Raw genomic sequence first — 27,259 nt, forward strand, 5'->3', positions numbered from 1 at the left:
GCACTGACCAAAGGCATCCCATTTGGCATCTCATACAAAACCCAAGCCCACAGATCTGTCATTCAGCCCCAACACAGGGCTACTACACCTGACATGTCATTTTTCACCAAGTTTGGAGTCTTTCAAGAACATGCTCAACTAAGAACACAGGCTGGTCACAGACTTGATGAACACAGGAATTATTCCAACACTGCAGTGGGTTGACCCTGGACAGATGCCAGGCACCCACCAAAGCCACTCTCTCACTTCCCTCCCCTGCCCCCATTAGCTACAGGGGAGAGAAAACTTCACAAAGGGCTCATGGGTTGAGATATGGGCCAGGAGAGATCACTCATCAAATACTGTCACAGGCAAAACAGGCTCAAAATTAGAGATAGAACTTAAATTTAATACAAACAAAATCAGAGCAGAATAATGAGGAGTAAAATAAAGCCTTCAAAACACCTTCCCCCCATCCCCCTCTGTCCCAGCTGTACCTCCTACCCCAGTGGTGCAAGGAGAGAGGGAGTGGGGGTTATGGTCAGTTCATCACACACTATTTCTCCTGCTGCTCAGGGAAAGGAGTCATTCCCTGCTGCACCATGGGGTCCTTTCTATGGGAGACATTCTCCATGAACTTCTCCAATGTGAGTCCATCTCACCAGCAAGAGATGCTGTGAGCTGCTGCACCGTGAGTCCATCCCCCAGGCAGCAGTGCCCCTCGAGCTGCTGCAGCGTGGCTCACTCTGCCATGGGCTGCAGTCCTTCAAGGACAGGCTGCTCCAGCCTGGGCTCCTCTCTCCACAGGCCTCCCAGGGCTCACAGCCTCCTCTCAGGCATCCTCCTGCTCTGCTCTGGGTCTCCTCAACATGCTGCAGGTGGATCTCTGCACCCCATGGATCTCCATGGGCTGCAGGGGCACAGCTGCCTCACCATGGGCTGCACCATGGGCTGCAGAGGAATCCCAGCTCCAGTGCCTGGAACACCTCCTGCCCTCTTTCTTCACTGCCCTTGGTGTCTGCAGAGTTGTTCCTCTCACATATTCTCACCTGACTCTTCTCTGGCCATAATTACAACTGCGCAGTGACCTTTTTGTTTTGTTTTCTTTTTAAATCTGTTATCACAGAGGCGTTACCACCATTCCTAATTGTCCCAGCCTTGACCAGTGGCAAGTCCATCTCTGGAGCCACCAGGGATTGGCTCTGCCAGACATGGAGGAAGCTTCCAGCAGCTTCTCAGAGAAGCCATCCCTGTAACACACCCAACTACCAAAGCCTGGCCATGCAAACCTAATACAAATATTCTGCTCCACAGGATTCTAATCAGTGCTTCTTGCACCAATAATCAAAATAAAAATGTTTAAAACTAACAAGCAATCCTTTTGTAAACAAGTTGGAGAGTCACCACACTTCCCTAAAGCATATTAAATAGATTAAATATTTGCCAGTAGGGAAATTTTTTGCACTACTCTTCCTCTTGCAATATGATTGGATGCCTTTTTCAACAACTGTAGTCCTTCCAGAGAATCAGCAGTGACATTAAAATGCCACCCGAATGTAATTTCTTTTGAAGTTTTCTGATCTCTTTAGATGCTCAAGTCAACCTGTTTTCCTGAGTTTTCTTCCAGGCACAGTCATTCAGGACATGCCCATCTTTCCCTGAATTTCAAGCAGGTCTTGCCATTCAGGCAATAATTTCCCGAGAGTGATGTACTTTGTTCCGGTGTAAGTTCCCTTACATTCCTTTCTTCTATTGTTCCTCTCATTCTTCTTCCAAGACTCACCCTAATTTTTCCAAGTTAGTTCTCCCAGACAATGCAATCTGCCCAGTTCTTTTAAATGACCTCACAACTCTTCAGCCATTTAAATGACTGCATTTCTTCCTATATGTTATCCTGGAGCTAAATACAACAAATATGACAACTGCTAGTACCAGATAAACTTTTGTAACACTCAGTTCAATATCTAAAATCTAATTCTGTGTACTATATTTACAATTATAGTTCTGTTTGGAAATAATCATGCCATGTCACCTTCCCTTTCTTTAGGCACCACTGAGGAAGGCCTTTCGTGAATCTCTCGCTATTTTTTTTTCCCCTTAGCCAAATTTAAACCAGTTCTTCCTGAAGCTAAGTTGGCACAAACTTAGAACAGCCACTGTAAGGCATTTGCAGTCATCAGTAAAACAAACTTCTGTCTCCTATAGCCTGCAAATAAACCACAGAATTCAAGTGCAATTTAAATTTGGAAGCTCATTATTACACAATAAAGTGCTGCCTCACTAAGCCTAAAACTAGTAGTGTAAAATCCTATCAATTTTCTTAGCATCAAACCATGTTTGCACCAAGTGTGCTTTGTTTTTAACCTCTTAGCAAGTGCCAGACACTTGGGACGTTCTTCCTCTGTGACTTAGGCTTCTCCTTCCTGAAACCCTTCCCTGACAGCAATAGTTTCATGAGACAAATTAGGCCCTTCCTTAAAACCTTAATTTCTTTCATCTTCAAATGATACTTGCAAGCATCACATCAAATGAGAAATGGTAAATTTGAGAGCAACTGTAGTTCAGAGCTACTTTCAGTTGCTCTATGTCTGTGAGCATCACCAGGAACAAAAACTGTCCCAAGCACTGACACTGGCAACCCTGTAGCTGAGCATAAACAAGAAATGGTGCCACTTACAGGACCTGAGTGCTCCTTCCCTGGTGGGAAATTCCATCACTGCCTGCATCCTTCACTGAGGACACCTCACATGAGAACACTAAAACCAAACCTAAAGATACAAGTACTTGAGCATCTTAAAAACATCTACAGCTATTCGGCTGCAGTTTTTCACGCTGATAATTAAATCAAAACCCTCTCTTAGAAGGGGCAAAAACAGAGTCACTTTTGAAGATTTTATAATGTAATTAAGAGAATCAGGGCATGAACTTAGAGCGTCCATGCTCAAGACTAGCTTGGATGAACACAAAACAGGCTTTTTCTAAATACTTCTGCCAAACACCTGCATACACGTGTAGGGAAATCTCAAATCTGGCAAAGAATTCAAGAATCTATACTCTTTTGGCTCAATACAGTGGCCATATGCTTCTGCAATAGTCCCTTCCAGAGAATCAGCAGGCATTGTCACAACACAATGCACTTCTCAAGGCCAGAATACCACTAAAAACCTGATCACATTAACATGGGATTTATTTCAGGCCGTTTGCACACTCAGACATGCAACACATTAAATTAATTTGGAAATGAAAGAGAAAGTTGTCCAGAAGTGAGGAGTTTTATTTTAATTGAAAATTCAAATTCCTGATTCACTTGTACAACAACAACTGCTTTGAAGCAGGCACCATGGCCACTGTAACACAAACGCACTGGATTTCAACAGCAGGAAATATTATGAATAGTGCAAATATTGTGAATAGTGTGAATTACTGTGGTTACAATAGCCTCATATGCTCTGAGCATCCCAGGCAACTGCCAGCTTTGGGCATATTCACAACCTCCTTGGCACAGCTGATTTCATTTCAGCAAATACTTTTTAAGGTACATGTATTTAACGCGCATGGTAGAGAATACTGTAACTGGGGGCTACCATACATTCATGAGCTCCAGCTGCCTTCCCCAAACACCTCAATACCACATCTGTCCATTCTTCATTATAGGACTTGGTCAGCATCACTGGACACCCAACAGCACAATGCCTGCAGTGAAGCTCCTCATCTCATTTTGAAACAAGGAATTCCCTATATTTATGGCTACTTTTCTCTCCAGTTCATGACAGTCAAAATGTTTTTATCTGAACTGGATTTGTCTCTTCACATCTCTCACAAGAATGTGCTCTTAAATATGCTAACACTAGCCAGGAAGATGCCAACACAGGGTAATCTTCTATAGCTCGGATGCAAAAAGACTATTTCTACACCACTTCCACAAGTTTGTCAGTAAATTAAGCAGTATCAAATTCATAACACACTGCACTGTGATTATGTCTTTGAAAAACTTAATGGAGTTTACTTGATTGGCAGAACTCTTGGGATTGGCAATAAATTCAGTGGATATGCTCTGACTAGTGATACCAGCTCTGACCATTGATGTGATTCCTACACCAAAAGCCTTTGAGGTGAGGAATCTGATCACCACCTGTAGTATGCTGAGACCTTTCTAGAAATTGGTTACATCTACTGCTTTAAGTACAACTGAACACCTAAACCCAGCCCTGGCTATCCCCAAGGGCACTGTGAAAACATGCAAACTGCCATGCATGATATTTCCCAAAAGAATTCCATCTAGCTCATTCACTGAAAGCAGTTAGGCAACACCCACCTCCAAGCACATTAAGCACACAGCTCAGATTTGCTCCCATTTGGTCATCCTGAATTACAGAGGAAAACAATATTACCCTCCCTAGCATTCCCATCCCATCCTTGTACAATAATGATATTTTATCTACAGTTCAAACCTAGTGCATACTTTTTATTTGCCTGATATCCCTTTAGTTTTCTTATAATCTCCAATCAAGGCCTGTACCATCACTTGCGGTACCACTGGAAACAACACAAAACACAGAGAAAACCACGTTAAGGCACTGTTTTGATCAGCGCTCTGTCTTTCACCTGCAAAAGCTAGAGAGGGAATTCGAAGCTTCCTGGGGTGGATGTGGAACAAAGTAGCCATGTTAAACACATAAGACCACAAAATGTTCAAGCAGTTGGAGGAACTGTAGAATTCTAACAGTGTTTCCCAAATGTGATTGTCTTAACAAAGTATCTTTTTAAAATCTTCCTCCATTTTCTATTAAAGCAATGAGCATTTTTCCAGTATGGCAGTGGCCTTTTCCCATCAATTCAGCACACATTTATTCAAGCACTTGAAGAAAAACTATCAATGCTTCTTCAAGGTGAAGGCTTGTTGAAGCTTTTCAACAGTGGAAACATTAAAGATCAAGTAATCACGCGCATCTGCTCATCTGTTTTGTAGTTTTGCTAATCAGTATTAGACACACTTTCATGTTTCATAAATGCTTCCTCTTAATTTCTTGACATAACAACAGAAGTATGAAAAACTGAGGACATTTCTAATCGAGCTGTAGAACTCTGCAGGGTGTGGTGCTCTTATGAAATCAAGACCCAGGCATGAAATCCTGTCCTTTTTTTTGTGTGAAGTATTTCTTTACCAAGTAATGGCGCCAACCTGGATTCTGCAACCCTACGTAAATCACTGCCAGTTGTGGCTAAGCTGTAATGTTAACCAACCAATTTAAAACCATTACTGACATAGAAACATGTATTTAGAGATTTTGTGCCAACTATGAAACCACATGGTTTTTCAATCATGTGAACAGGATACTCTATATGGAATGCTAAATACTAAAAGCCGCATTGGTTTTGGGGTTACCTTTCTTGATTGCTCAGTTTGGCATAGAGGGCTTTTACCAGTTCTGGACATTTCAGCAAATGTTCTGTAACAATCAGGAACCTAGAGGAGAAAAAAAAGAAAGTCTTACTGATGCTGTAAAAGCAGTATCCACATTTACTCCAAATGGTGATGGTTAGTTTTACTAGTAGATGAATGTGTTGTGCTTTTGGTGCTATCTGCTGATAGATACAAATCGTCAAAAATAATTGCACATTTTTCTGCAGTGTTTTTCCTAACACAGCGATGACATTTCCCATCAATTCAGCACACTTTTACTCATATGCTTGAAGGAAAGCTGGCTGGAGTCTTTGGCCAGTTACATACACCACAATTCAAACAATAAAATACTCATCCAATGGTTTATGCATCTCAGCAAAAAGAAAAAGTTCAAGCTTGAAAATTATTGTTCTATTCATCACAACACCGTCTGTAAGCCCAAACAGTCAAAAAAGTGCACAAATAATATATTGGGTTTTTTTATTTAAAAGCCAACCTAAAAACGCATGAAAGCAAATGGAAACTTTGCCAGATGGCAAGGCAGCAAAATACTTTTCTCAACTTAAAAAAAATACCCACCTTGTGCAATAGACACCTAAACTGAGAACCAATTCTAAGCCCTTGCTCTACAAGGCAGGTAGATACAGAATCACAGAGTCTCATGAGCTGAAGGGACCCATGAGCATCATTGAGTTCAACTCCTGGCACTGCACAAGACACCCCGACTTTAACACAAGGATGTTGCCAGTCAAAATACAGTGAAGTATATTCTGTAATAAATTATCAAGCTTTGTTCTTCCTTTCAGTGCCTCCCCTTTCTCATTTAGGTATTCACTGTATTTGAGGTTTCTGTCTGGAACACAAAAAGACCAATAAATGACCAAAAGTTGACCAACCAGTCACTGGTTCCCTCTTTCTCTTCTGCCAAAGTGTTGTGAGGTGTCTCTGACACCAGCATTCCCCCAAAAACATTCTCTTTGAAAAAGAGAATGGCAACAGCTTATTTCTTCTTAGTACTTTCTCTGGAAAATATGGTCAGCCTGGCCTTGTGCTAATACCAGTATTTACACCGATTGCTTTCCCAAGCACCATCCACTGTAGTCCATTGCAGGTGACAGTCATTTAATTTGAACCCAGACTCATGGCCCCAGCATTACAGGGAAAAATAAAAGTAGATTAAGTATTTATCTCTTCAAATCACATCTCTAGGAACACTGGCAGTTGTATTTATGCCGCATAGGTACACACTACAGGTAAACAATGCATTTTTAAAGCAGCATGTCTAGGCTACAATAATTACAATTCAAGTCTCAGAGTATCCTCTGAGCTGATGAAGCTACAGAGAAAGAACAGCTAAAATAATATTTAAACCAAGTGATTTCAATATTCCCTCCACCTCCTCCCTGGTTTTCCCTTTATTTTGCATAGCCATAATCTATTACATAGCTAACAAGATCTCAAAGAAGCCTTCCAGCTGCAACAAAGTATTTTTTGGACAAGTAGTCAATGACAATTGGACAAATAGGAGAACAAGAGGTCCAAAAGATTAATAGCTATTATATTTCTAGTGGCAACTGTGAACTTAGCTAGCATCTGGTTCAGTTACTGAACACTCAACATTTTTATGAGGGCGAGGGAGAAAAACTATTTTGTGCTGCACTTCTTTTTACTGATACTTGTACATTCATTCATGAAAGAAAGCAGAAGAGGTGCAGGGAAGTATCAACTTAACACTGGCATGTTGAGGAGTGTAGAATTGATGCAAGAATTTTTCAACACAAATTTCAAAAAACACAAAGACTCCCCCAAAGTCAGCAGCACAAATGTATCCAACTGAGCTGCACAGAACGAGCTGAAACACCCAAGCTGAGCCATCAGCAGGGCAGTCAAGGGCAACACTTCCACAGTTCCTGAACTAACAACTCACAGCCATCCACAGTTAAACCCTTAGAATAGTCACAACTGACTTCATTTCTCACAGATTTAAGTAGAACCACAGGCTTTTGTGTGGAGCTGTGAAAGAAAATAGCACCAATCAGTGCTGTGCAGAACACAGAACTTGGCCTCATAATGTACAAATTTCAGCTGACAATGCAGTAGAGTAAAAGTGCATTTAAGGAGACAGCCTGAAGCCTGATTTTTCCATTTTGCTATTGGGCCTACGAATTCAAAGCTTTATTTTCATGTTTAAGATTACTTTGAAGAAACCTTCTTGACAGTTTGCCTTGCAATTAAAAAGTGATCAATAATTGTCACAGAAAAACATCTGCTGCTACCAGGTTCACATTCCTTACCCCTATTGCAAAATGGAAGGCCTGTAGTTTAGCTGTTCTTTGGGTTTATGCTCCTGTATTTCCTCACACACACTTTGCACATTCTGTAACTAGACTTCTACTGCTTGATGAGCTGGGAGTATTTCAGACTAGAAGTTCTGCTTCTTACCTTCTGATTTCATGATGCGATGCAACAACTCAGGGAAATAAAAAGCTCTGACTGCCCCTGGATCCCTGGCAGTGTCCAAGGCCAGGCTGGACAGAGCCTGGAGCAACCTGGGACAGTGGAAGGTGTCCCTGCCATGGCAGGGGGTGGAAGGAGATGAACTTTAATGTCCCTTCCAACCCAACCCATTCTGTGATTCTATCAAGTGTTTGCTTCTGTATTTAAGTGCTGCTTTTATCTTATCCACTTTCTGCACCATTGTATCATGAAGAACAGAGCACGAGCATCACCACTAAGTGAAAACAGAAGAGTTAGTACTGGAGTAAAGCACTTCCAACTCCTTCACCATGCCCAGAAACTTTGGAGGTAGCTAAGCAAGGATACAGCAAATTTAATTTACTATCTTTAGTCCTGTCAGCTCTCCTGTTTTTCATTTGGGGCACAGGAAGAGAAGAGGAAAAGTAAGACCATCCACAACTCTGAAATAAGACATTTAGTTTTGGGTTACTGACTGAACATGGCATTTCAAATGCACACAAAAGGCTCTGGTAGGAGACTTAAACTGTCTTTAGGGGCCAACAGCAGAACCACTGGAATAAACTGAAGACCACTGCAATTTAGTGAAGGAAATAGTGAAAATTAAAGCTGTTATGCAAGCGTAACACAGTAATAAACGAACAGTGTTAAATATGCCAATTTTCTCAACTCTTTAAAAATTGTTCGGCTAAAATCCTAAAAAAATCAAGTGCTTCCATAGTAGATAAATACAGGAGGAGATGATCAAAGACTTTCTAACAGCACAAGGGCTGTATTGTACTAAAGTGAAGTTCAGAAGCAGCCAAGACAAAATGGTATGAGCTACATTTGAAGTCAGTATATTCCAAATAGCCACTAAGCTTGCTCCAATCAAAGCTGGGTGTAAGCAATCAACTTTATCATCAAAGTCATGCTCCACAGTAAGTTGATTTTATCCCATTAGCAAATTTAGAGAACAGTCTCCTCAGTCGCAGAAAACGAGGAAGAAAACCCCACATATGTTTTCCAAGTATGAAGAACAAGACATGGCAATTCTCTGCTTTACCAACAACCTTCTTTTTCCATCTCAAAAGCAAAAGCATTTTTCATCACCCTACAGTAATGCCACTCTATCCAAAATATTTAGGAATAACTAAACAGCTATCTTTTTACAGCAATTTAACAAACAAATGTAATAAATCATCCACATTTTGAAGGAAAGTAAAGAAGAAAATTCAGCTGCTTTTCAGCCAACTTTTAAACTCTTATCACCAACCTTTTTAGTTGGAATTGTTTGGAATCAGAACACATTTTAGAAGCAGAAGCATATTTCATCCTTACAGAAGAATAGAAGCACCCTACCAAAACCATTTAAATAAACAATTACAAGGATAAAGCTATTCAATAACAAATGGAACACGTGCTGTCACAAAACCTCTAGGAATGAGATAATTCACCCCACTCCAACACCAGCACTTCTTACTCAAAAGGAGAATAAAGAAACACATTTTCACATTTAAAGCTTGGCCCCAAGTATCAAACATCATAGTAACTCCTCTCCTGTGCTGAACCAAGCACAACAGTGAACATCCTTCCATTTTCCAAAGGCATTCCCACAATGAAAGCATCCCCCCTCTGGCCATGACAGCCCTCAGTAACTCAACTCTGAGGTCTAGAAGACTAAATTCAGATTATGTGCAATATTTCTTTGATTCAGAAGACACTCCAACTCAGTTTGACAGCTACATCTGAAAAGGCACTAAAAAGAGATTCAATCTAACTTACATGTAAAGTTGAAATAATTCTTTTCAGAAGAGCTACCAAGAAAAAAAATGGAAGATGATTAGCAATGGCTAATAGCACTTCCTTCTCCTACCCTCTCCAAAATATATACATGAAGAAAGAGGTGACAAGATAATTATTTGTATGAGGCTGGGCTTTGAAAGATTGAGGAAATCTGCACCAATTCACTGCTACTCCAAACAGAAAATAGAAGCTACTCAGATCTCTAAAATTAAGGAAACTTTTCCAAGTGTCAGTACTATTTAAAACCACAGCTGAACTTGGAATCTGCAACATAACTCCAACTTTCCTGGAATTAAAAAAATAATTACTTTCTGGGGAGAAGAAGGGGGCAGAGAACATCCTAAACTGTCTGACAGAAGAAACAGAGTTGTCAGTTCAATGAAAAAAAAGTTTCTTCATCACACACACACCAATTAAGCAAAAAGAGCTGTACTGAAGAGTTCTATCCTTGCCTTTAAATCTGTGCCCATAGGCAAGACTCCTTGCCACGGGAGCACCAGCTTTTGTCCACACATCCTTCTGTAAGCCAGGACAAAATAACCAAAGGCAAAAAAATGGGGAGGGGTAGCCCCACATCCTAATCTTTACAGTCATCATTGAGCTGCGGTTTCAAAAACAGAAAGTGGATGTTCAGCAAAACTTACTTCAATGCCAAACAGCTGACCACACTCCTAACATCAATTTTCTGAAAGCCAAAAGGCACATTACGTCTCTTATTTTAAAATGAAGGATTTTTGTTTTTTGCTCTTCAGGAATCAAAAATACAACCTGTTTTTCCTTTCCATATTAGCTGAACTGCCCCATGCACACACTTGGAAAAACTGATGACACAAGCTATACTCTCATCTCTAATGGAGCCACCAAAGTATTTCTAAAATAAACAGCTTTTAGAACACACACTGATCTTGGTTAGGATAAATTATAATGTAATTTCGTACTGCTTTTTCCTAATTATTTTACAAAACACATATTTTTCCAGGTTCAATATTCTAAAATAAATCTCACATGGCATTCGCTGCTAATTTATCTTCTAAGTACTATACCTTCTAAACTGTGTGACACACTTTTCTGCTACTGATTAATACAAACCCAAGAGGGAGTGGATGTGGATGTATGTGGAAACACAGAGAAACAACTTTTGAAAAGCTCTACAGTTTTCCAGAGGGAAAGGCTCTCTGCAAGTGTTAAGGAAAAGCTGTTCCTGAAAAAAAATAAAATAGAGTATTTATTTGGAACTGCATGGGAGTTTGTTACAGAGGGTTCTTCAGGCCTTGGTACTAATCACAAAAACAGAGTAGAAAATACATTTCAGTTATTGAATAGTTACACTTAGTTATATTCCAGCTTTGTTTCCTAAAGGATGGATGTGTCCAACTTCCTGAGAGCCTCCTCTGGTAGGAAGCAGCTGGTGAAAGCAAGCAGCACCAGAACAAGAACCAACTTATGGAGCAGGTTTGCTTATGTGTTTAAGATATTTAAACACTAACACATTTAAACGGCTGGGGCAAGTCCAGAGGAGGCCACAAGGGTGGTAAGGGGACTGGAGCACTTCCTCTATGGAGACAGGATGACAGAGCTGGGGCTGTCCAGCCTGGAGAAGAGAAAGTTGCATGGAGACCTCACAGCACTTTCCAACATCTGAAAGGACTACAGGGAAGCTGGAGAGGAACTGTAGTGATAAGACAAGGGGGTCAGAAACAAACTGACAAGAGAGTAGGCTAAGATTAGATATTGGGAAGAAACTCTTCCCTGTGACGGTGGTGAGGCCTTGGCACAGGGTGCCCAGAGAAGCTGTGGCTGCCCCTGGATCCCTGGAAGTGTCAAAGGCCAGGCTGGACAGAGCTTGGAGCAATCTGGACTAGTGGTAGGTGTCCCTGCCCATGGCAGAGATACCAAAATCGGCTGGATAGAAACTTTCTAATGCAGTTTGAGTACTAGAAAGCAGCCATTCTTTATTGCAGTGCTGGGTACCCTGAGGGATCCTTCCTCCAACTGAGTGCCCTGAGTGTCAGGTGAACAGAATTTTTGTCACACACACTGATTACATATTCATAGCTATCTCCACTTCCTTGACTTTATTTGAAAGAGTCACACCCCTTCTTGGAAGTCCTTATGGTTCTTTCAGGTCTGTCTTCAACATCCAGTGTCCTGTTTATGTGGCTCTTCCTTGACCCTCACTTTTGAGTAAGGCCAATACATTGTTTTGCATAACTTCTGCTTTGTCAGCCTTACAGAGCTGAGCTGGTATCCTGCTTGTGTTTTGCATTACTTCTGTTTAGTCTGCTTCTCCAAGGCTACATTGTTCCCTTTATTTGGTCAGAGTAAAATGTTCTGTTCTGCTATCCTTACCAAGTGAGTAAAATGCTGTTCGGTTCTACTGTCCTTATCAGCAGAACTGATATGAATGGAACTGAATGAGCTTTAAGGCCCCTTCCAACCCAAACTATCCTACACTTCTATATGTTCAACTCAGTACATCAACAGTTCAGAAGAACTAAATTTGTGTATCACTAGAGATACTTTGGGAAGATGGAAAGATACACAGAAAATAAATTAGTGTCACACAAGGGCTTGAAAACCATGCTCATCCCTTTGAACAGAAATGTAAGATGGAAGAGAGGGATGGCGGAAGCAGAGCCAAAAGATGCAGAAAAACCAGTCACAGTTTAGGAGACAGATCTGCTGCTGTTTGGGACCAGGTCAAAAAGAACTAAGTAACTCAACAATAAAAGTGAAATAAAAGATCACAAGAAGGTGGAAACAACTTAGCTGAGAGGTTTAAAGACTTTCTATGTGCAAGAAAGCACTTTAGAGGGAATGCTAACCCACAACTGTGATCACAAGCAGAGTAACTAGAAGCAACCTGTCCCAAAAGGGGAAGCCACATTAAAGAGCAAAATTTCAGGACTAAAGCTCGGAAGGGAATGGTCCCTAATGCACCAGGCTGGAGCAGCATGTCTTCCACCACAGTTAGGTGGCACTAATTCTTGAGCTAAAAGCTCAGGCAGTAGCTCACTTTGCAAAGAGCAGCACATTTTCTAGAAGACAACTGGACAGGAAAGAACTGCCGAGGAGATAGAATCAGTTAATTAGGGTATGTCAGAAATCAGATCCAAGAAAGGAAGCAAACCTGTTTCTGCAGAGCCAGTGTCTTTGCAAGGACTTAGTCTTTGAAGTACATTCTGTAACATCATACACCTTGCAACTTTCCAAAGCAGCAAGCTCTGGGCTCTCTCCACAAGCCCAACTACAAAGGGGTACCAGCCAGCCAGACAAATATTTTTAAGAACTTCAGCTGGAGATACACCATCTGCCTTCCCAAATCATTGCTCTTGGGAGTCAAACCAGCAGCAGCAATCTCAGATGAGCTCCCAGGATTCAAGATTACAGGACTGCTAGCCTGAAACAAGTTCAGGAGCTGCACTGACTAGAAGTTTGGAGGCAATATAAAAATACATTGCCTAATATGTTAATTAATATTATTTTAATATGCCATTCAGCATCTAGTATTAAAAATGGCAAAGGTAGCAACATGTAAATAATCCTGGAGCTGTTGAGACAATGAAGGTTCTAAAAGAGAAAGAGAAGGATGCATCAGTTCTTAAATCATTACAATATTTATTAAATGTGTGTATTACATTCTCCAGCTTCACAGATTTCAGAGATAGGAGCATTTATGAGGCTGACAAGTAACCACAGGCTTAATGAAATGAGGCTTCAGATCATCTGATCTGGAGAAACATGATCACAGAGGTACTGAACACAAAATCTGACCAGGGCATTGCTTACAAAACTGACTTCCTCCTTTATTAACTATTTCCTAGCTCACAGCATGCCACAAAAATACTTAACAGAATGTGTATCACTCATGAAACACACTAGATGTGCATCACAGCACTGTTGCGTCTCTTTTTTCCTAGTTCTAAGGCAACTTTCGTTATGCTGTCAATCTACAGACACATTTTAAAACTGCATCAGTGCTCAGTCTCAAAATCCCACCAGGCTGATCTGCAGAACAGCTCTTCTCTGTTTCAAAAACTGCTTAGGAAGTGAATGACTTGCCTTTCCATCACTGATTAGAATCAGAAGTTGCTAAACTGAGATCTTGTTTCCATGACCCACCCCTCTCAGGAAGCAGAGCCAACACTTCAGGTGTTCTCTCTTTCCTGACCAAAAATCTTAGTCTTCTACTAAACGTCTTGTGACTCGAGAAGTAGGCAAACTTGATAGGAAAATTCCAGAAAGCTACATTCTGCCTTCGAAGACTCTTCCTCTGCTCTCTCTGACTGGGAGAGGAGTTTATGGATGACAGAAGAACTGCAAAAGTTCTGCTACCAACTGCTGGATCTAAAAAAGAAGCTCTGAAGAACTACTCAGAACAATCTCAGATAGAATCTGCCTACAGAACAGCTGTGGAAGAGGCAAAAGGCATCACACTGGGGAAGAGGTTCCTCCTGATCTTTTCCTGAGGACTTCTCCAACTTGAAGATGGGAAACTGGACTCTTAACATGAACATAGGATTTTTAACAGAGATAGAACTGCCAACTCACCAAAATAAAGACTTGAAAGGTGTGCTTGAATTCCTGTGATGGATGAGGAATAGAGAACCCAACATATGCTAGCTGAATGGAGTAGTAAGGACTCCATGGGAGAGACTACATCTCAGCCAATGGCCTTAAATCCAAATATTTATCCTGGATATCCTCTCACTATCCTAACAATTCATGGCAGCAACTGCAAAAATAATTTGAGCATCACAGTTGTTTATTTTCAGAATGCATTGGATACTGTCTCAGAGGAACGTTAATTTAATAAATTTCAGTGTGCAATGAAAGGGAAGAAAGTAATGAATAGAAGTTCTGCCTATGACCAAAACTTGCCCAGTTATTCAAAGAAAGAGTTCCAATACCTACAAGCAGCAACTGACAGCAAGAAAGCCCAGCCAAGGTGAATAAATACACACAGGGCAGTAACTTCTTATTCATTACATGAAATCAGAAGCTCCAGCTCAGAGATAAAGAGAGAGAAATTAAGTGGTACTTTCAACTGTAAGGTAAGAACATCTTAATTTCAGTCTCTTGTGAGTCAGCAGTGAGCACAACCTCCAAGAATTATCTCTATTATCAGTTCAGCCATATAATACCATAAAATAGTTGCTGTGCACTTTTGCCAGCTGTGGCACAAGAGGCCCAAGCCTTTCCAACAGGACATTAGCTCTCTGCAAATGCCACAGCCATGTAAATTCCTTTCAGCAATCCTACTGGGATGCACTTCAGCGAGAGCTGGAGTACAGCAGCAAATTTTCAGTATTACAGTTTGCCCCTTTTACATTTCAAGACTACCCTGAAAAGAGACCATTTCCCTACCACATCAAACATCCACAGTAGAGGTAAGGCATTTTCCTCATAACATCAACACAATCCACTTCACACTAGAGAGATCAGGGAAACAGATCCCTCAGCATTTATTTTATTGCTGCATTTATTCTGCATTTACCTTCAAAACATAAATTTACCACTACAGCTTTGGTATCTCAGTCAAAACACATTTCACTGTATCTTCAATACATAAAAAAAAATTAAGGATCATCAAGATAATTATCTAAAAAGCAACATTTTGAATGTGTGTTATTGACAGATGACAAAACTAAAGACTCAAGTTTGTTTCTTTTGAAACAGAAGTCTCACCGCAGGACCCTAAACTTACTGTTTGCTTTTTGGAAACTATTTATGTCCTAAGCAAATTGACCTTGTCATTAAAAAAGCCCAGCCACAAACAAATTTCAGGTAATTTTTTTCAGTACAGAAGCAAACTACAAAATGACATCTGCTTTTCATTCAATCCTCTTAATTCTGCATAGAAACATTCCAAATAATTTCTAAAACACTAATAATTCTTCCTAATTAAATTTTGAATTTAATCATGACCTTAAAAAGAATGCTACAAAAACATACAAATAATTTGTTACCCCTTGTAATACATGGTGTAACAATTAGCTGAATGTGCACCCTTGCTATGCAGGGCAGAACTTTTATCAAAGGCTTTTATCAAATATTTATCAAACTTTAGGCAAATATTTAGAAGAATGGTCATTAATAAAAAATAGAACTCAAGAGGGATAAAACCACCGATTAGATGCTCTTAAAGTATGAAATGAAGATCCACAAAAAAGTCTTCCCTGTTTTGGTATAAAAATGACTGCATGTTGCAGTAGAAAATGGATCTGTTAATAAAGAAAAATGGAAAAACCCCCAGGTTTTCTGTAGCACTCACAAGCATTAGATATACAAGTCTTCAAAGAATGACCTGTAAGACTGTTCTGTGCTAACTTTAAAAATTCTCCACAAACCAGCACACAAGTATAAATTAGTCTGTATTCTAGAACCCTGCTTCATTAAAAAAAAGAAAAACAGACCATGATTTGAAAATTCCTATGCCTTCAACAAAAAAGTAGTCTTATTTTAGCAACAATGAAAAAAGTCATTGAAATTATATTGAAAATTATGTCTGTACTAAACGACTATTTTCTAATTCCATCTTCATTTACTACTTTGCAGTGTCACAAATTTAGACATTTTAATACAATGATTTACACTGGAAAAACACCTAACTAAGAGGTGAGGAAAAAGAAAATGTAAAGATACATACGACCACTCAGACTCCAACTGCTCTTTATAGACTCTCAGGACATGAAGAGCCACAGTCAAGTTTCCAGGATCCAGCAGTTCTCTCACTCTCTCTGAATTCAGGCAGGTAAACAGGACCATGCAGCAATAAGCAACAATTTTCTCATCACTGTATGTCAGACATGTCCTTCAAAAGAAAATAAGGAGTTAAGGACAAGTTAAAAGTGACCCTGGAAAAACAGGCTAGCGGCACTGAGCTCACTGAGTTGTGCTTTTCTGTCTTTTAGAGGAGCACGAGCTTGGCACTGCCTAAGAGGGGTGAAAGTCACCTGCAAGGAAGAATACCCAACTACCAGCTGAAGGTCAAACTTCACAGGAAGTTTACAAAATTAATGCTAAATTGGAACTGCTTTTCTTACCATAAGGGCTTCCTACATCCAGTGCTGACAAGTGGGCACCAAAAACCCACTGAGAATGACTATCAAATTGACTCAAAGTGCCTTTGTTACCAGCTCACTATGAAAAACCTGGCCAAACACATTAACAATATTGTCGTGTGTCTGCACAAAATAGTTTATGTAAAATTTCCTTACACATGTATCATCAAATCCCCAGGAGGATATTCTGGTGAGGTTTGGAGGGGGACAGAAGGATTGAAAGACACAATGATTAAGTGACTTCTGTAGATTCCATATGAGCCACCAATACTGACAGATTTGCACAGCAGCAGTGTGAAAAAATAAAATGCTGTGTTCTTGGAAATGAGTGTAACTACTTGAAAACACATCTGAAATAAAGCTTATGTTTGAAGCTCATCATTTGAAATAGAGTTTTCTTCCAGTTTCTGTTAAATTAACTCAATTTACTGTTAGTTCAGAACAAGCAGGTTTTTAAAGGTTCTGACCCCTGCGGTTGACTAACAAAAAACATCTACAGGATATGGTTGCAACCAGCCCATTCTCACCAAAGTTATTTTTCAGAGTTTCATGGTGCTAGCAAAGGCACAACTATCATGTACAAAAGATTTGAATATAACCACAGAAATGGCACTAGAAAAAATATCCATATCCATGCTTACAAGAAGAGATCTGGGAAAGCACACTTCCAAATGCTATTCTGGGAATCTCCATTTCCTGCTGCAACGTTTCCAAGAAACTGGAGACTACAACGAAGAGCTGAAAGAAATCCAGAAAATATGTTAACAAGAATTTGAAACAACACTAATAAATTTCACATGAATTACATACTTCAGTATTCCAAATACACACTGCAGAAACCATCTCCATGAAGCTTTGGGTGCAGTATTTCACTGCTACTGTACATAAATATTTGTATTTTCTCTTCTAATGCAAATAATTTTAGAAAGTCTTTTAGAATTACACCCAAGTATTTAGAATTATACCCAAGAATCTGAGTATTAAATACCAGCTACTAGTGATTACAAGAACTAATTGACAATTCCCTGCTCCTCACATTACATTCTGGTTAGCTGGACAACTCATTATAGAATATTATGATGTGCTCAGTATCTTTTAATTTCTATCCCAGAAAAATGAAAGCAAGCTCTCCAAGTACCTCTGCCTCCATTTTTGACACCGAATTTAATTGGGCTGATTTCTGCTCTTACTCCAAAGGATTTATTTTAGCCTCCTCTCAATACAGATTTAAAATATGAGAAGATGATATTTCATGACACAAGTTAATATTCTAGAGCAGCCAAAAGGTGCAAAGTCATAAAAAACAAGAGAATGAACCCAAAGACTTCACAAAATTAAAACTCTTTTTTAAACAGCTCTCAATAGCCTGGCCCTTATTAGTAAGTTGGCAAAGAAACATGAAATTAAATATTACAATTCAGGTCAACAAACAGTACAAACAGCAGCCTACTATACGTGGAGGTGGCTAGTATTGCCAGGTTCTGCAAATCTAAAATTAGTTCTCTTGGAAAGGTGCTGTGCTGCTGTGCCAGCTGGCAGCTGGATTTCCTACACACGTCTGGGCACATGTCCTCTTGGGAACTAGAAGAAAGCAAGTCTAAAAGGTAGTCACTTGAGCTTAGGGAAAAGTAACTTTATATATATGCACACACACACACAAACACACATATACATAATCCCAAAATAAAATATGTATGTATTCTCCCTAACGCATTTTGAATCTTATTGTCCTCTAGTTCTTAAGATCTGTTCTCTCTCCCTGCACATCTGCACTGGTTTGTTATTTTCTGCTCATCATTGTGTTTCCGCTTCTCCCACCCATCTGGTTCCCATCCTGCTGACTAAGGAGTTTCTGAAGGACAGCAAGTACGGGCATGCCAGCAGACATTTTATGGAAATACTTCCCTGCTAGAAAAAAATAATAAGGCAGTAAATCCTAGGAACAGGGTATTATTTCCTTTGGTGAATTCCTTACCTATACAGCAAGAAGAAATGTCTCCCAAATAGACATAAGGTTGGCTGACTATATTCCAATCTTTCCCTGAAATTTGCTTGACCTTTTTCAGCTACCAATTACACCTTGGTTGTTAGAGGTAAGTCTGTGCAAGAAGTTCTCCAGACCAAGGAAGAAAGTTCAAGATCTTTTAAGGTTACCGTTCTTACTGAAACAAAGTGGAAATGCCACTAAGTTTATTACAGTACAGTAATAAATAGCTATAACTTCTCCATTAATCACACAATGGATTCTCAATATTTGTGGAAGCAACCAACACTCCCTTGGTCCAATAGTGATGTCCTGAACAAGCGAGGATACAGGGAAAGGTGATAATTCTGTGGATGCACCCATGGAAAAAAACAGTTTCACCACTAAGTGCTTGTTCTTAATCAGTAAGAGTTAAGATTTTTCTTTGGATTAGAGGACACAAATTAATATATGGGCAAGTAGATAATCTGTAAAACAAAAGCTACTCCATCTATTCCCAACTAGGCAGAGCAAGAGGATGTCTTGATAATGCAACGTTTTGTCATGCAAGTAATCTCACATGATGAAGCTCAGCAATTCAGAAGATGCAATTCTACAAAGAGGAATGAGCACCCGAGGCAGCTGAGCAAAGCCCAGGGCCCTGGTCACACACCATGTCCAGCAGTCACAGATGGAAAGGCACAAACAGGCACAGATAGCACAAAGTCATCGTGCCATACCTGGAGTAGCTCACTGCAGCATGTTCTCTGAACTACATCACAGCAGCATCTCCGTGGTTGTGTTTAAAAAACCCCAACATCTTCCCCAGAACTCCACAGGTTGTGGTCTTGAAATACACAAATGTCTCATGCAGTGCTTCTCTCCAAATATGACTCCAGATAAAATGTATTAGCCTCACACCAAGCTACTGAGGGACAGTGAATTTTGATACAAGCATTGCAAATCTGTACTGTGGTATTTATGCTTTAAAAAAGAAACCCCCCAGAAATTCAACTAGAGATGTTAATTCACAGCAAGGTACGCACATGTGTGTTGGTTTGAAAACAAACCAGTGGGAGATCACAAGTCAAGACTGAAATTAAAAATAAGTGAAATAATACAAGGAAAAGCACTGACAAAGTCAGATACAACCTAACACCCTGTTAGGGTGGTAGTAGCAGTCCAACTGAAGTAGTCCAGTTGAAGCGGTGATCCTGTGAAGGTCTAGTCTCCAGCTGAAGATCCAGTGGTAGCTCTTGTCCTCTGGGAACCCAGTAGACAGGGCTAGCTCAGGCAGTTCCAAGGCCAGGTTATATCCAGGTGGGAACACCTGGCTCCTCCCTCCTGGGCAGAGCATCTCACAATGGGATGAGATAAGTCCATGAGTCACACGGTGGGTCTCTGATGGCCCATTGCCTGTCATACGGGGTGGGTCGTTAGCAAGTGATAATAGCTAACGGATGGCCCATTGCCTGTCATCCGGAGTGGGTGATAGCAGCTAATGGCCCACAGCTGGTGGTAATAGAATACTTAACTACATCTATATTGCAACCTAGGACATTATCCACCCCTTATTCTATTACCATCTACACAGTTCTCACTTAAGATAAGGTCTCCTTGTGGGACACAATGGGTTTCCCCATCTGCCTGCATCACCCACCAAGTATAACCAGGTCCTTGGGCAAAAACAACCCCACGGATGGGCTTGCCTTTGCCTGAGGTGGGACTAATCCAAACAGTCTTTCCTAAAAAACCTCTTATGTGTACCACAGGGACTTTATCTCCATCCACTGTGTGCAAAGGTTCGGACTCGGCAGGACCGGCTCGATTGATAGAACCCCTTGTGTTAACCATCCAGGTGGCCTTTGCTAAGTTCAGTTCCCAATTTTTGAAGGTTCCCCCGCCAAGTGCCTTCAAAGTTGTCTTCAGTAGTCCATTGCACCGTTCAACTTTCCCGGCAGCTGGTGCATGATAGGGGATGTGGTATATCCATTCAATTCCGTGTTCTCTAGCCCAGGTGCTTATGAGGCCATTCTTGAAATGGGTTCCATTGTCAGACTCGATTCTCTCAGGGGTACCATGTCTCCACAGGACTTGCTTTTCCAGACCCAAGATGGTGTTCCGGGCAGTAGCATGAGGCACAGGGTAGGTCTCTAACCATCCTGTGGTTGCTTTCACTATGGTCAACACGTAGCGCTTTCCTTGGCGGGTTTGGGGAAGTGTGATGTAGTCAACTTGCCATACTTCCCCATACCTGTACTTTGACCATCGTCCACCATACCACAGAGGCTTCACCCGCTTGGCCTGTTTGATTGCAGCGCAAGTCTCACAGCTGTGGATGACCTGTGAGATGTTGTCCATGGTCAAGTCCACCCTCGGTCACGAGCCCACCTGTATGTCGCATCTCTCCCTTGATGACCAGAGGCATCATGGGCCCAACGAGCTAGAAATAATTCTCCTTTGTGCTGCCAGTCCAGATCCACCTGTGACACTTCCACCTTGGCAGCTCGGTCCACCTGCTCGTTGTTACGATGCTCTTCATTAGCCCGACTCTTGGGTACATGTGCATCCACGTGTCGAACTTTCACAGTCAGCTTTTCTGCCCGGGCGGCGATGTCCTGCCAAATCTCAGCAGCCCAGATGGGTTTTCCTCTGCACTGCCAGTTAGCCTTTCTCCAGCGATCTAACCATCCCCATAGCGCGTTGGCTACCATCCAGGAGTCAGTGTAGAGATAGAGCCTTGGCCATTTCTCTCGTTCGGCAATATCCAAAGCCAGTTGGATGGCTTTAAGCTCTGCGACCTGACTCGATCCACCTTGTCCCTCGGTAGCCTGTACAGCTTGTCGTGTGGGGCTCCATACTGCAGCTTTCCATTTCCGATCTGCGCCTACAATTCGGCAGGACCCATCGGTGAAGAGGGCATAGCGTCTTTCACTCTCCGGCAGCTCGTTATACGGGGGTGCTTCCTCGGCACGTGCTACTTGCTCCTCTACTTCTTCTGAAGATAATTTAAAAGTCTCACCTTCAGGCCAGTTTGTTATAATTTCCAGAATCCCAGGGCGATTTGGGTTTCCAATACGGGCGCGCTGTGTGATGAGGGCAATCCATTTGCTCCACGTGGCATCAGTGGCATGGTGAGTAGAGGAAACCCTTCTCTTGAACATCCACCCCAGCACTGGCAGTCGGGGTGCGAGGAGAAGTTGTGTTTCTGTGCCGATCACCTCTGAGGCGGCTTGGACTCCTTCGTAAGTTGCCAAGATTTCTTTCTCGGTGGGAGTGTAGTTGACTTCAGACCCTCTGTAACTTCGACTCCAGAATCCCAGTGGTCGACCTCGGGTCTCACCAGGCACTTTCTGCCAAAGGCTCCAGGACAGACCATGGCTCCCGGCTGCAGAGTAAAGCACATTCTTTACCTCTGGTCCTGTCCTGACTGGTCCCAGGGCTACCGCATGAGCGATCTCCTGTTTGATCTGGGTGAAAGCTTGCTGCTGTTCAGGGCCCCAGTGGAAATCGTTCTTCTTGCGGGTTATGAGGTAGAGAGGACTCACGATCTGGCTATACTCAGGGATGTGCATTCTCCAAAAGCCTATGGCGCCTAGGAAAGCTTGCGTCTCCTTCTTGTTGGTTGGTGGAGACATCGCGATGATCTTATTGATGACCTCAGAAGGAATCTGACGCCGTCCGTCTTGCCACTTTACTCCCAGGAACTGGATCTCTCGGGCAGGTCCCTTGACTTTACTCTTCTTGATGGCGAAACCGGCTTCCAGGAGAATTCTGATGATTTTCTCTCCTTTCCCAAATACTTCTGTTGCTGTGTCCCCCCACACAATGATGTCATCAATATACTGCAGATGTTCTGGAGCCTCACCCTTTTCCAGTGCAGCCTGGATCAGTCCATGGCAGATGGTGGGACTGTGCTTCCACCCCTGGGGCAGTCGGTTCCATGTGTACTGCACACCTCTCCAGGTGAAAGCAAGCTGAGGCCTGCACTCTGCTGCCAGAGGAATGGAGAAAAAGGCATTGGCAATATCAATGGTCGCATACCACTTTGCTGCCTTGGATTCCAGCTCATACTGAAGTTCCAACATGTCCGGTACAGCAGCACTCAGTGGTGGTGTGACTTCATTCAGGCCACGGTAATCCACCGTCAGTCTCCATTCTTCACTGGACTTACGCACCGGCCATATAGGGCTGTTAAAGGGTGAGTGAGCCTTGCTAACCACCCCTTGGCTCTCCAGATCCCGAATCATCTTATGGATGGGGGCCACAGAGTCTCTATCAGTGCGGTATTGCCGGCGATGCACTGTTGCTGTAGCAATTGGTACCCGCTGTTCTTCAATTCTCAGTAGTCCTACAGCAGACGGGTTATCTGAGAGACCAGACAGGCTATTCAGCTGTCTTATGTCTTCTGTCTCTACGGCTGCTATCCCAAAAGCCCAGCGATGTCCCTTCGGGTCCTTGAAATATCCACTCCTGAGATAATCTATGCCGAGGATGCATGGGGCGTCTGGACCAGTCACAATGGGGTGTTTCTGCCACTCGTTCCCAGTTAAACTCACTTCAGCTTCCAGTACAGTCAGCTGCTGGGATCCTCCTGTCACCCCAGAAATAGAAATGGATTCGGTCCCCACATACCTGGATGGCATCAGGGTGCACTGAGCGCCGGTGTCAACCAAAGCCATGTATCTTTGTGGGTCAGACGTGCCAGGCCATCGGATCCACACAGTCCAATAGATCCGATTATCCCTTTCCTCTACCTGGCTAGAGGCAGGGCTCCTCTAATCCTGTTTTTGGTGCACGATGTTCTTCTCCTGTAAATGTGTTCCTGAGGTCCCTTCAAGAGGATCAGTCATATTATCACTTCCATTCTGTCGGGGGTTCTGTCCACAAGAGACTGGGGCAGTGTTGTACCTAGATGAGCCTCCTGACGTGGATGTTTCTGTTTTCAATTCACGTACCCGGGCTGCTAAGGAGGAGGTGGGTTTCCTATCCCACTTTCTCATGTCTTCCCCATGCTCCTGAAGGAAAAACCAGAGGTCACGTTGTGGAGTTTGTTTTCTTTCCCTGGCTGGAGTACGTCTGCTCCTGATGGCAGAGACTCTGGTTGGTTTCGGTGTGGCATGAAAAATTCCTTCTTTGAGCTCTTTCTTTAGTTTCTGGAGGCTCTCTTCAATTAAGCTCTGGACTTGCGCGGCCAGGTTTGTTTCTACCGATGAGACCTGGGTGCTTAGTGGAGCGGTGACAGTGTCCTCGTAAATTCTCAGTTTGTTTGTTAACACGCCCACCTGGTCTTCGCCTTCCCTCCACTGCAATGTTGCCAGGTAACGAGAGTATATCTCTGGTCCGAGCCGCGCGAAACTTAGCCACATTTGTGAAGTGCACCGGACATTATCTGGGCTCTTGGGGAATCTCTCGTTGTCCGAGAAAATGATCTCTAGCACGGCCAATTCCCTCAGGCATCGGATACCTTGTTCTATTGTGTTCCATTTTCTTTGGTGCATCTGGAGGTCTTCTTTGCAGAGGTATCTGTCCCGTACACTCAGCAGCAATCGCCGCCAGAGGCTGAGAGTTTCCTGGGTTTTCCCAATCCCCTGGTCAATAACCACATCCTGGGACAGGGATCCCAGTTGCCTGGCCTCACTTCCGTCCAGAATGGTGTCATTAGCGGCGGCATCCCAAATGCGGAGCAGCCAGGTTAAGATGGACTCATTTGCCTGCCGGGTGAATTCCCTCCGTAGGTCCCGCAGCTCCCCCAGGGATAGAGAGCGAGTGATGATCTCCGGCTCTGTCTCTTCTGCTTGGTGGGATGGTCCTGCCGCATCCTCGTCAGTCGCTATGCGGACTGATTTGCTCTTGGATTTCTTTTTCTGGACGGGGGCAACTGCTACTGGCTTTGGCTGTTCTGATTTGGTGATGGTCTGTGTTGAGACGTCGACTGCTCCTTTGGTTCTTTTCCTCTTGCCTGCTGATTTGCTTCATTTCTCCTCCTCAAGAAGACAAAGTATTGTTCTGTTCTTCAGCATGAGGTACACAGTGCTGGTAAAAGAGAACAGAACTGACAAAAACATTATGCCATCCCTAGCATCCAGAGAGAACTCAATGTTGTCAAAAATGGCTGTGCCTGGCCTGAAAGGCTGGAAGAAACCGCTCTCTCCTCCTAGCCCCAGAGGGTGGGTGTGATTGCCAAGGAGGTCCCAGACGAAGCAGCTCAGGTTAGGCCAGGCAGACAAAGTCGAGTATATATTCCGAATGGTATTCATCGCCTCACAGGTTACCATGCAATAGGCATAATAAATCAATACAGCAATTCTCATGCCATTCCCTGGTCGCAACAGGAGCAATACAACGGGTAGATAGTTTCCCATTTGAGGGAAAATATAAAGGGTAAGATACATTACCCACATAGACAGGCTGAGCATCATGGTGATAGCCATGATAGGATGGTGATAGGATTTTCTGAGTTTCCCCAGGTCGTGCCCCACGTTGGGCGCCAAAATATGTGTTGGTTTGAAAACAAACCAGTGGGAGATCACAAGTCAAGATTGAAATTAAAAATAAGTGAAATAATACAAGGAAAAGCACTGACAAAGTCAGATACAACCCAACACCCTGTTAGGGTGGTAGTAGCAGTCCAACTGAAGTAGTCCAGTTGAAGCGGTGATCTTGTGAAGGTCTAGTCTCCAGCTGAAGATCCAGTGGTAGCTCTGGTCCTCTGGGAACCCAGTAGACAGGGCTAGCTCAGGCAGTTCCAGGGCCAGGTTATATCCAGGTGGGAACACCTGGCCCTCCCTCCTCGGCAGAGCATCTCACAATGGGATGAGATAAGTCTCATGCGGGGTGGGTCATTAGCAAGTGATAATAGCTAACGGATGGCCCATTGCCTGTCATCCGGAGTGGGTGATAGCAGCTAATGGCCCACAGCTGGTGGTAATAGAATACTTAACTACATCAATATTGCAACCTAGGACAACATGTTAAAAAATGCAATTGCTACAATAAAGGGGAAACACTTTATTTCCAACTAAGTATTTCCAACTGTGGAAGTCTTTTCTTCACATTCAATTCCCATGTTTTTTTGTTTTACCTCTTTTGGATTTGACTACTGTAAAATATGATTAAAGTATGCTCGGAAATCTGTATTAATACAGACACTGCTTTTCTCCTCTCTAAGAATTTCTTCATCATAAAAATCATAGAACCCTAGAATTATTAAGCCTGGAAAAGACCTGCAAGATCCTAAAGTCCAACTGTCAACCCTGCACCATCATGTTGACCACTAAACCATGTTCTCAAGTGCCACAACCACACCTTTTGTGAACACTTCCAGAGATGGTGACTCCACTACCTCCCTGGGTAGCACATTCCAATGCCTGATCACCATTTCCATGAAGAAATTTTCCCTGATATCTAGTCTGAACTTCCCCTGGCACTATTTGAGGCAAATTCCTTTCATGGCCTTTTCAGTGAAAGCAAGAAAATGTAGACGATGAAGAAGATGGACTTCCATTTTGCCATCCACTCAATAAGCCACACGCTTTCTGAAAGGGGGAAGGAAAAAGTCAAAAAAAAAAGAGGTGGGAAAAAAAGGCAAGACAATTCCACTTAGCCCCTGTATACAGACCTTTACAAAGCTAAAAATAATTGTCTTAATTCTGTAGCTATTTCCATGGCTAAATTTTACTTTAAAAAAGGTTACTCTGTGTGTGGTCAAGATGACTATTTTTAACCTGACGGTCAACCACCGTGAAATTGCATGTACTAAGATGTAACTTCTGATACACAGACCAACTCTGGAGCTGAAGAGATTTCCCCACACCAAGATTTCAGCAGTTCCTATAGAAACTGGTGTTCTTTAGCAAACACACAGATCGCGTGTTGCTTTCACAACCAGTCTGCAACAGCTTAAGGAGACTTTACTAGATTCTACAAAAACAACCTCTTTATACAACAGGACAAAGGGTACAAGCAGAAACACTGACTCTTTACGTAACGAATTCTGGTACCTAAATGTTTGTCTACATGTAAACTGAATGTTTAGTCGCTCAAGGCCACCCATGACAAAGGTGAGGCAGCTGATACTTGATGGTCCTGTTTGAGGATGGTTTAAACACACTCCAGCAGTTCAGTACTTTCAAGATGGCAGCTCCCTCTGTTCCTTTCAGTTCCCTTACTATCACAGAACAACTGAGCCAGGCTGTAGTGCACGCTTCTCATTTAACTATTATATTGACATTATATCACCTAACAATTACATTATATGGACCACAGAGGCTCATCTGGTGCCACCTCCCCGCTCCAGCAGGGTCATCCCAGAGCACAGGGCACAGGACTGTGTCCAGATGGTTCTAGAATATCCCCAGTGAGGAGACTCCACACCTTCTCTGGACAATCTGCTCAGGGCTCAAGCACTGCACAGGACAGAAATCGTGCCTCCTGTCCAGGTGGAGCTCCCTGGGCTCAGTCCCTGCCTGTCCCTCTGGTGCCATTGCTGGAGCAGAGCCTGGCCCTGCTCAGAGCCTCCCTGCAGCCAGGGACAGCCAGGGCTGAGGCTCCTCTCAGCTGGGCTCCTCTCCAGGCTGAACAGCCCCA

At 42.5% G+C, this 27,259-nt stretch overlaps 1 protein-coding gene across 3 annotated transcripts in view; it reads right to left on the reverse strand.

Annotated features, from left to right (window-relative positions):
• The window catches only part of ATXN10 (ataxin 10), a 105,731-nt gene that overhangs the window by 53,649 nt on the left and 24,823 nt on the right, over positions 1-27,259 (reverse strand). For 2 of the 3 annotated variants that reach the window (XM_085049744.1, XM_085049743.1), the window contains exons 4-6: positions 17,349-17,445; positions 16,293-16,457; positions 5,366-5,446 (exon numbers count right to left, since the gene is read on the reverse strand). In XM_085049744.1, coding sequence (XP_084905870.1) covers positions 5,366-5,446; positions 16,293-16,457; positions 17,349-17,445 — 343 coding nt within the window. Of the gene's footprint in view, positions 1-5,365; positions 5,447-16,292; positions 16,458-17,348; positions 17,446-18,157; positions 18,291-27,259 lie in introns of those variants that run through there. The other variant, XM_085049745.1, reaches the window with a different exon arrangement.

Source organism: Lichenostomus cassidix, chromosome 1Ab, assembly GCF_008360975.1.
Source record: "Lichenostomus cassidix isolate B80296 chromosome 1Ab, HeHo_3.0, whole genome shotgun sequence".
Taxonomy (NCBI): Eukaryota; Metazoa; Chordata; class Aves; order Passeriformes; family Meliphagidae; genus Lichenostomus; species Lichenostomus cassidix.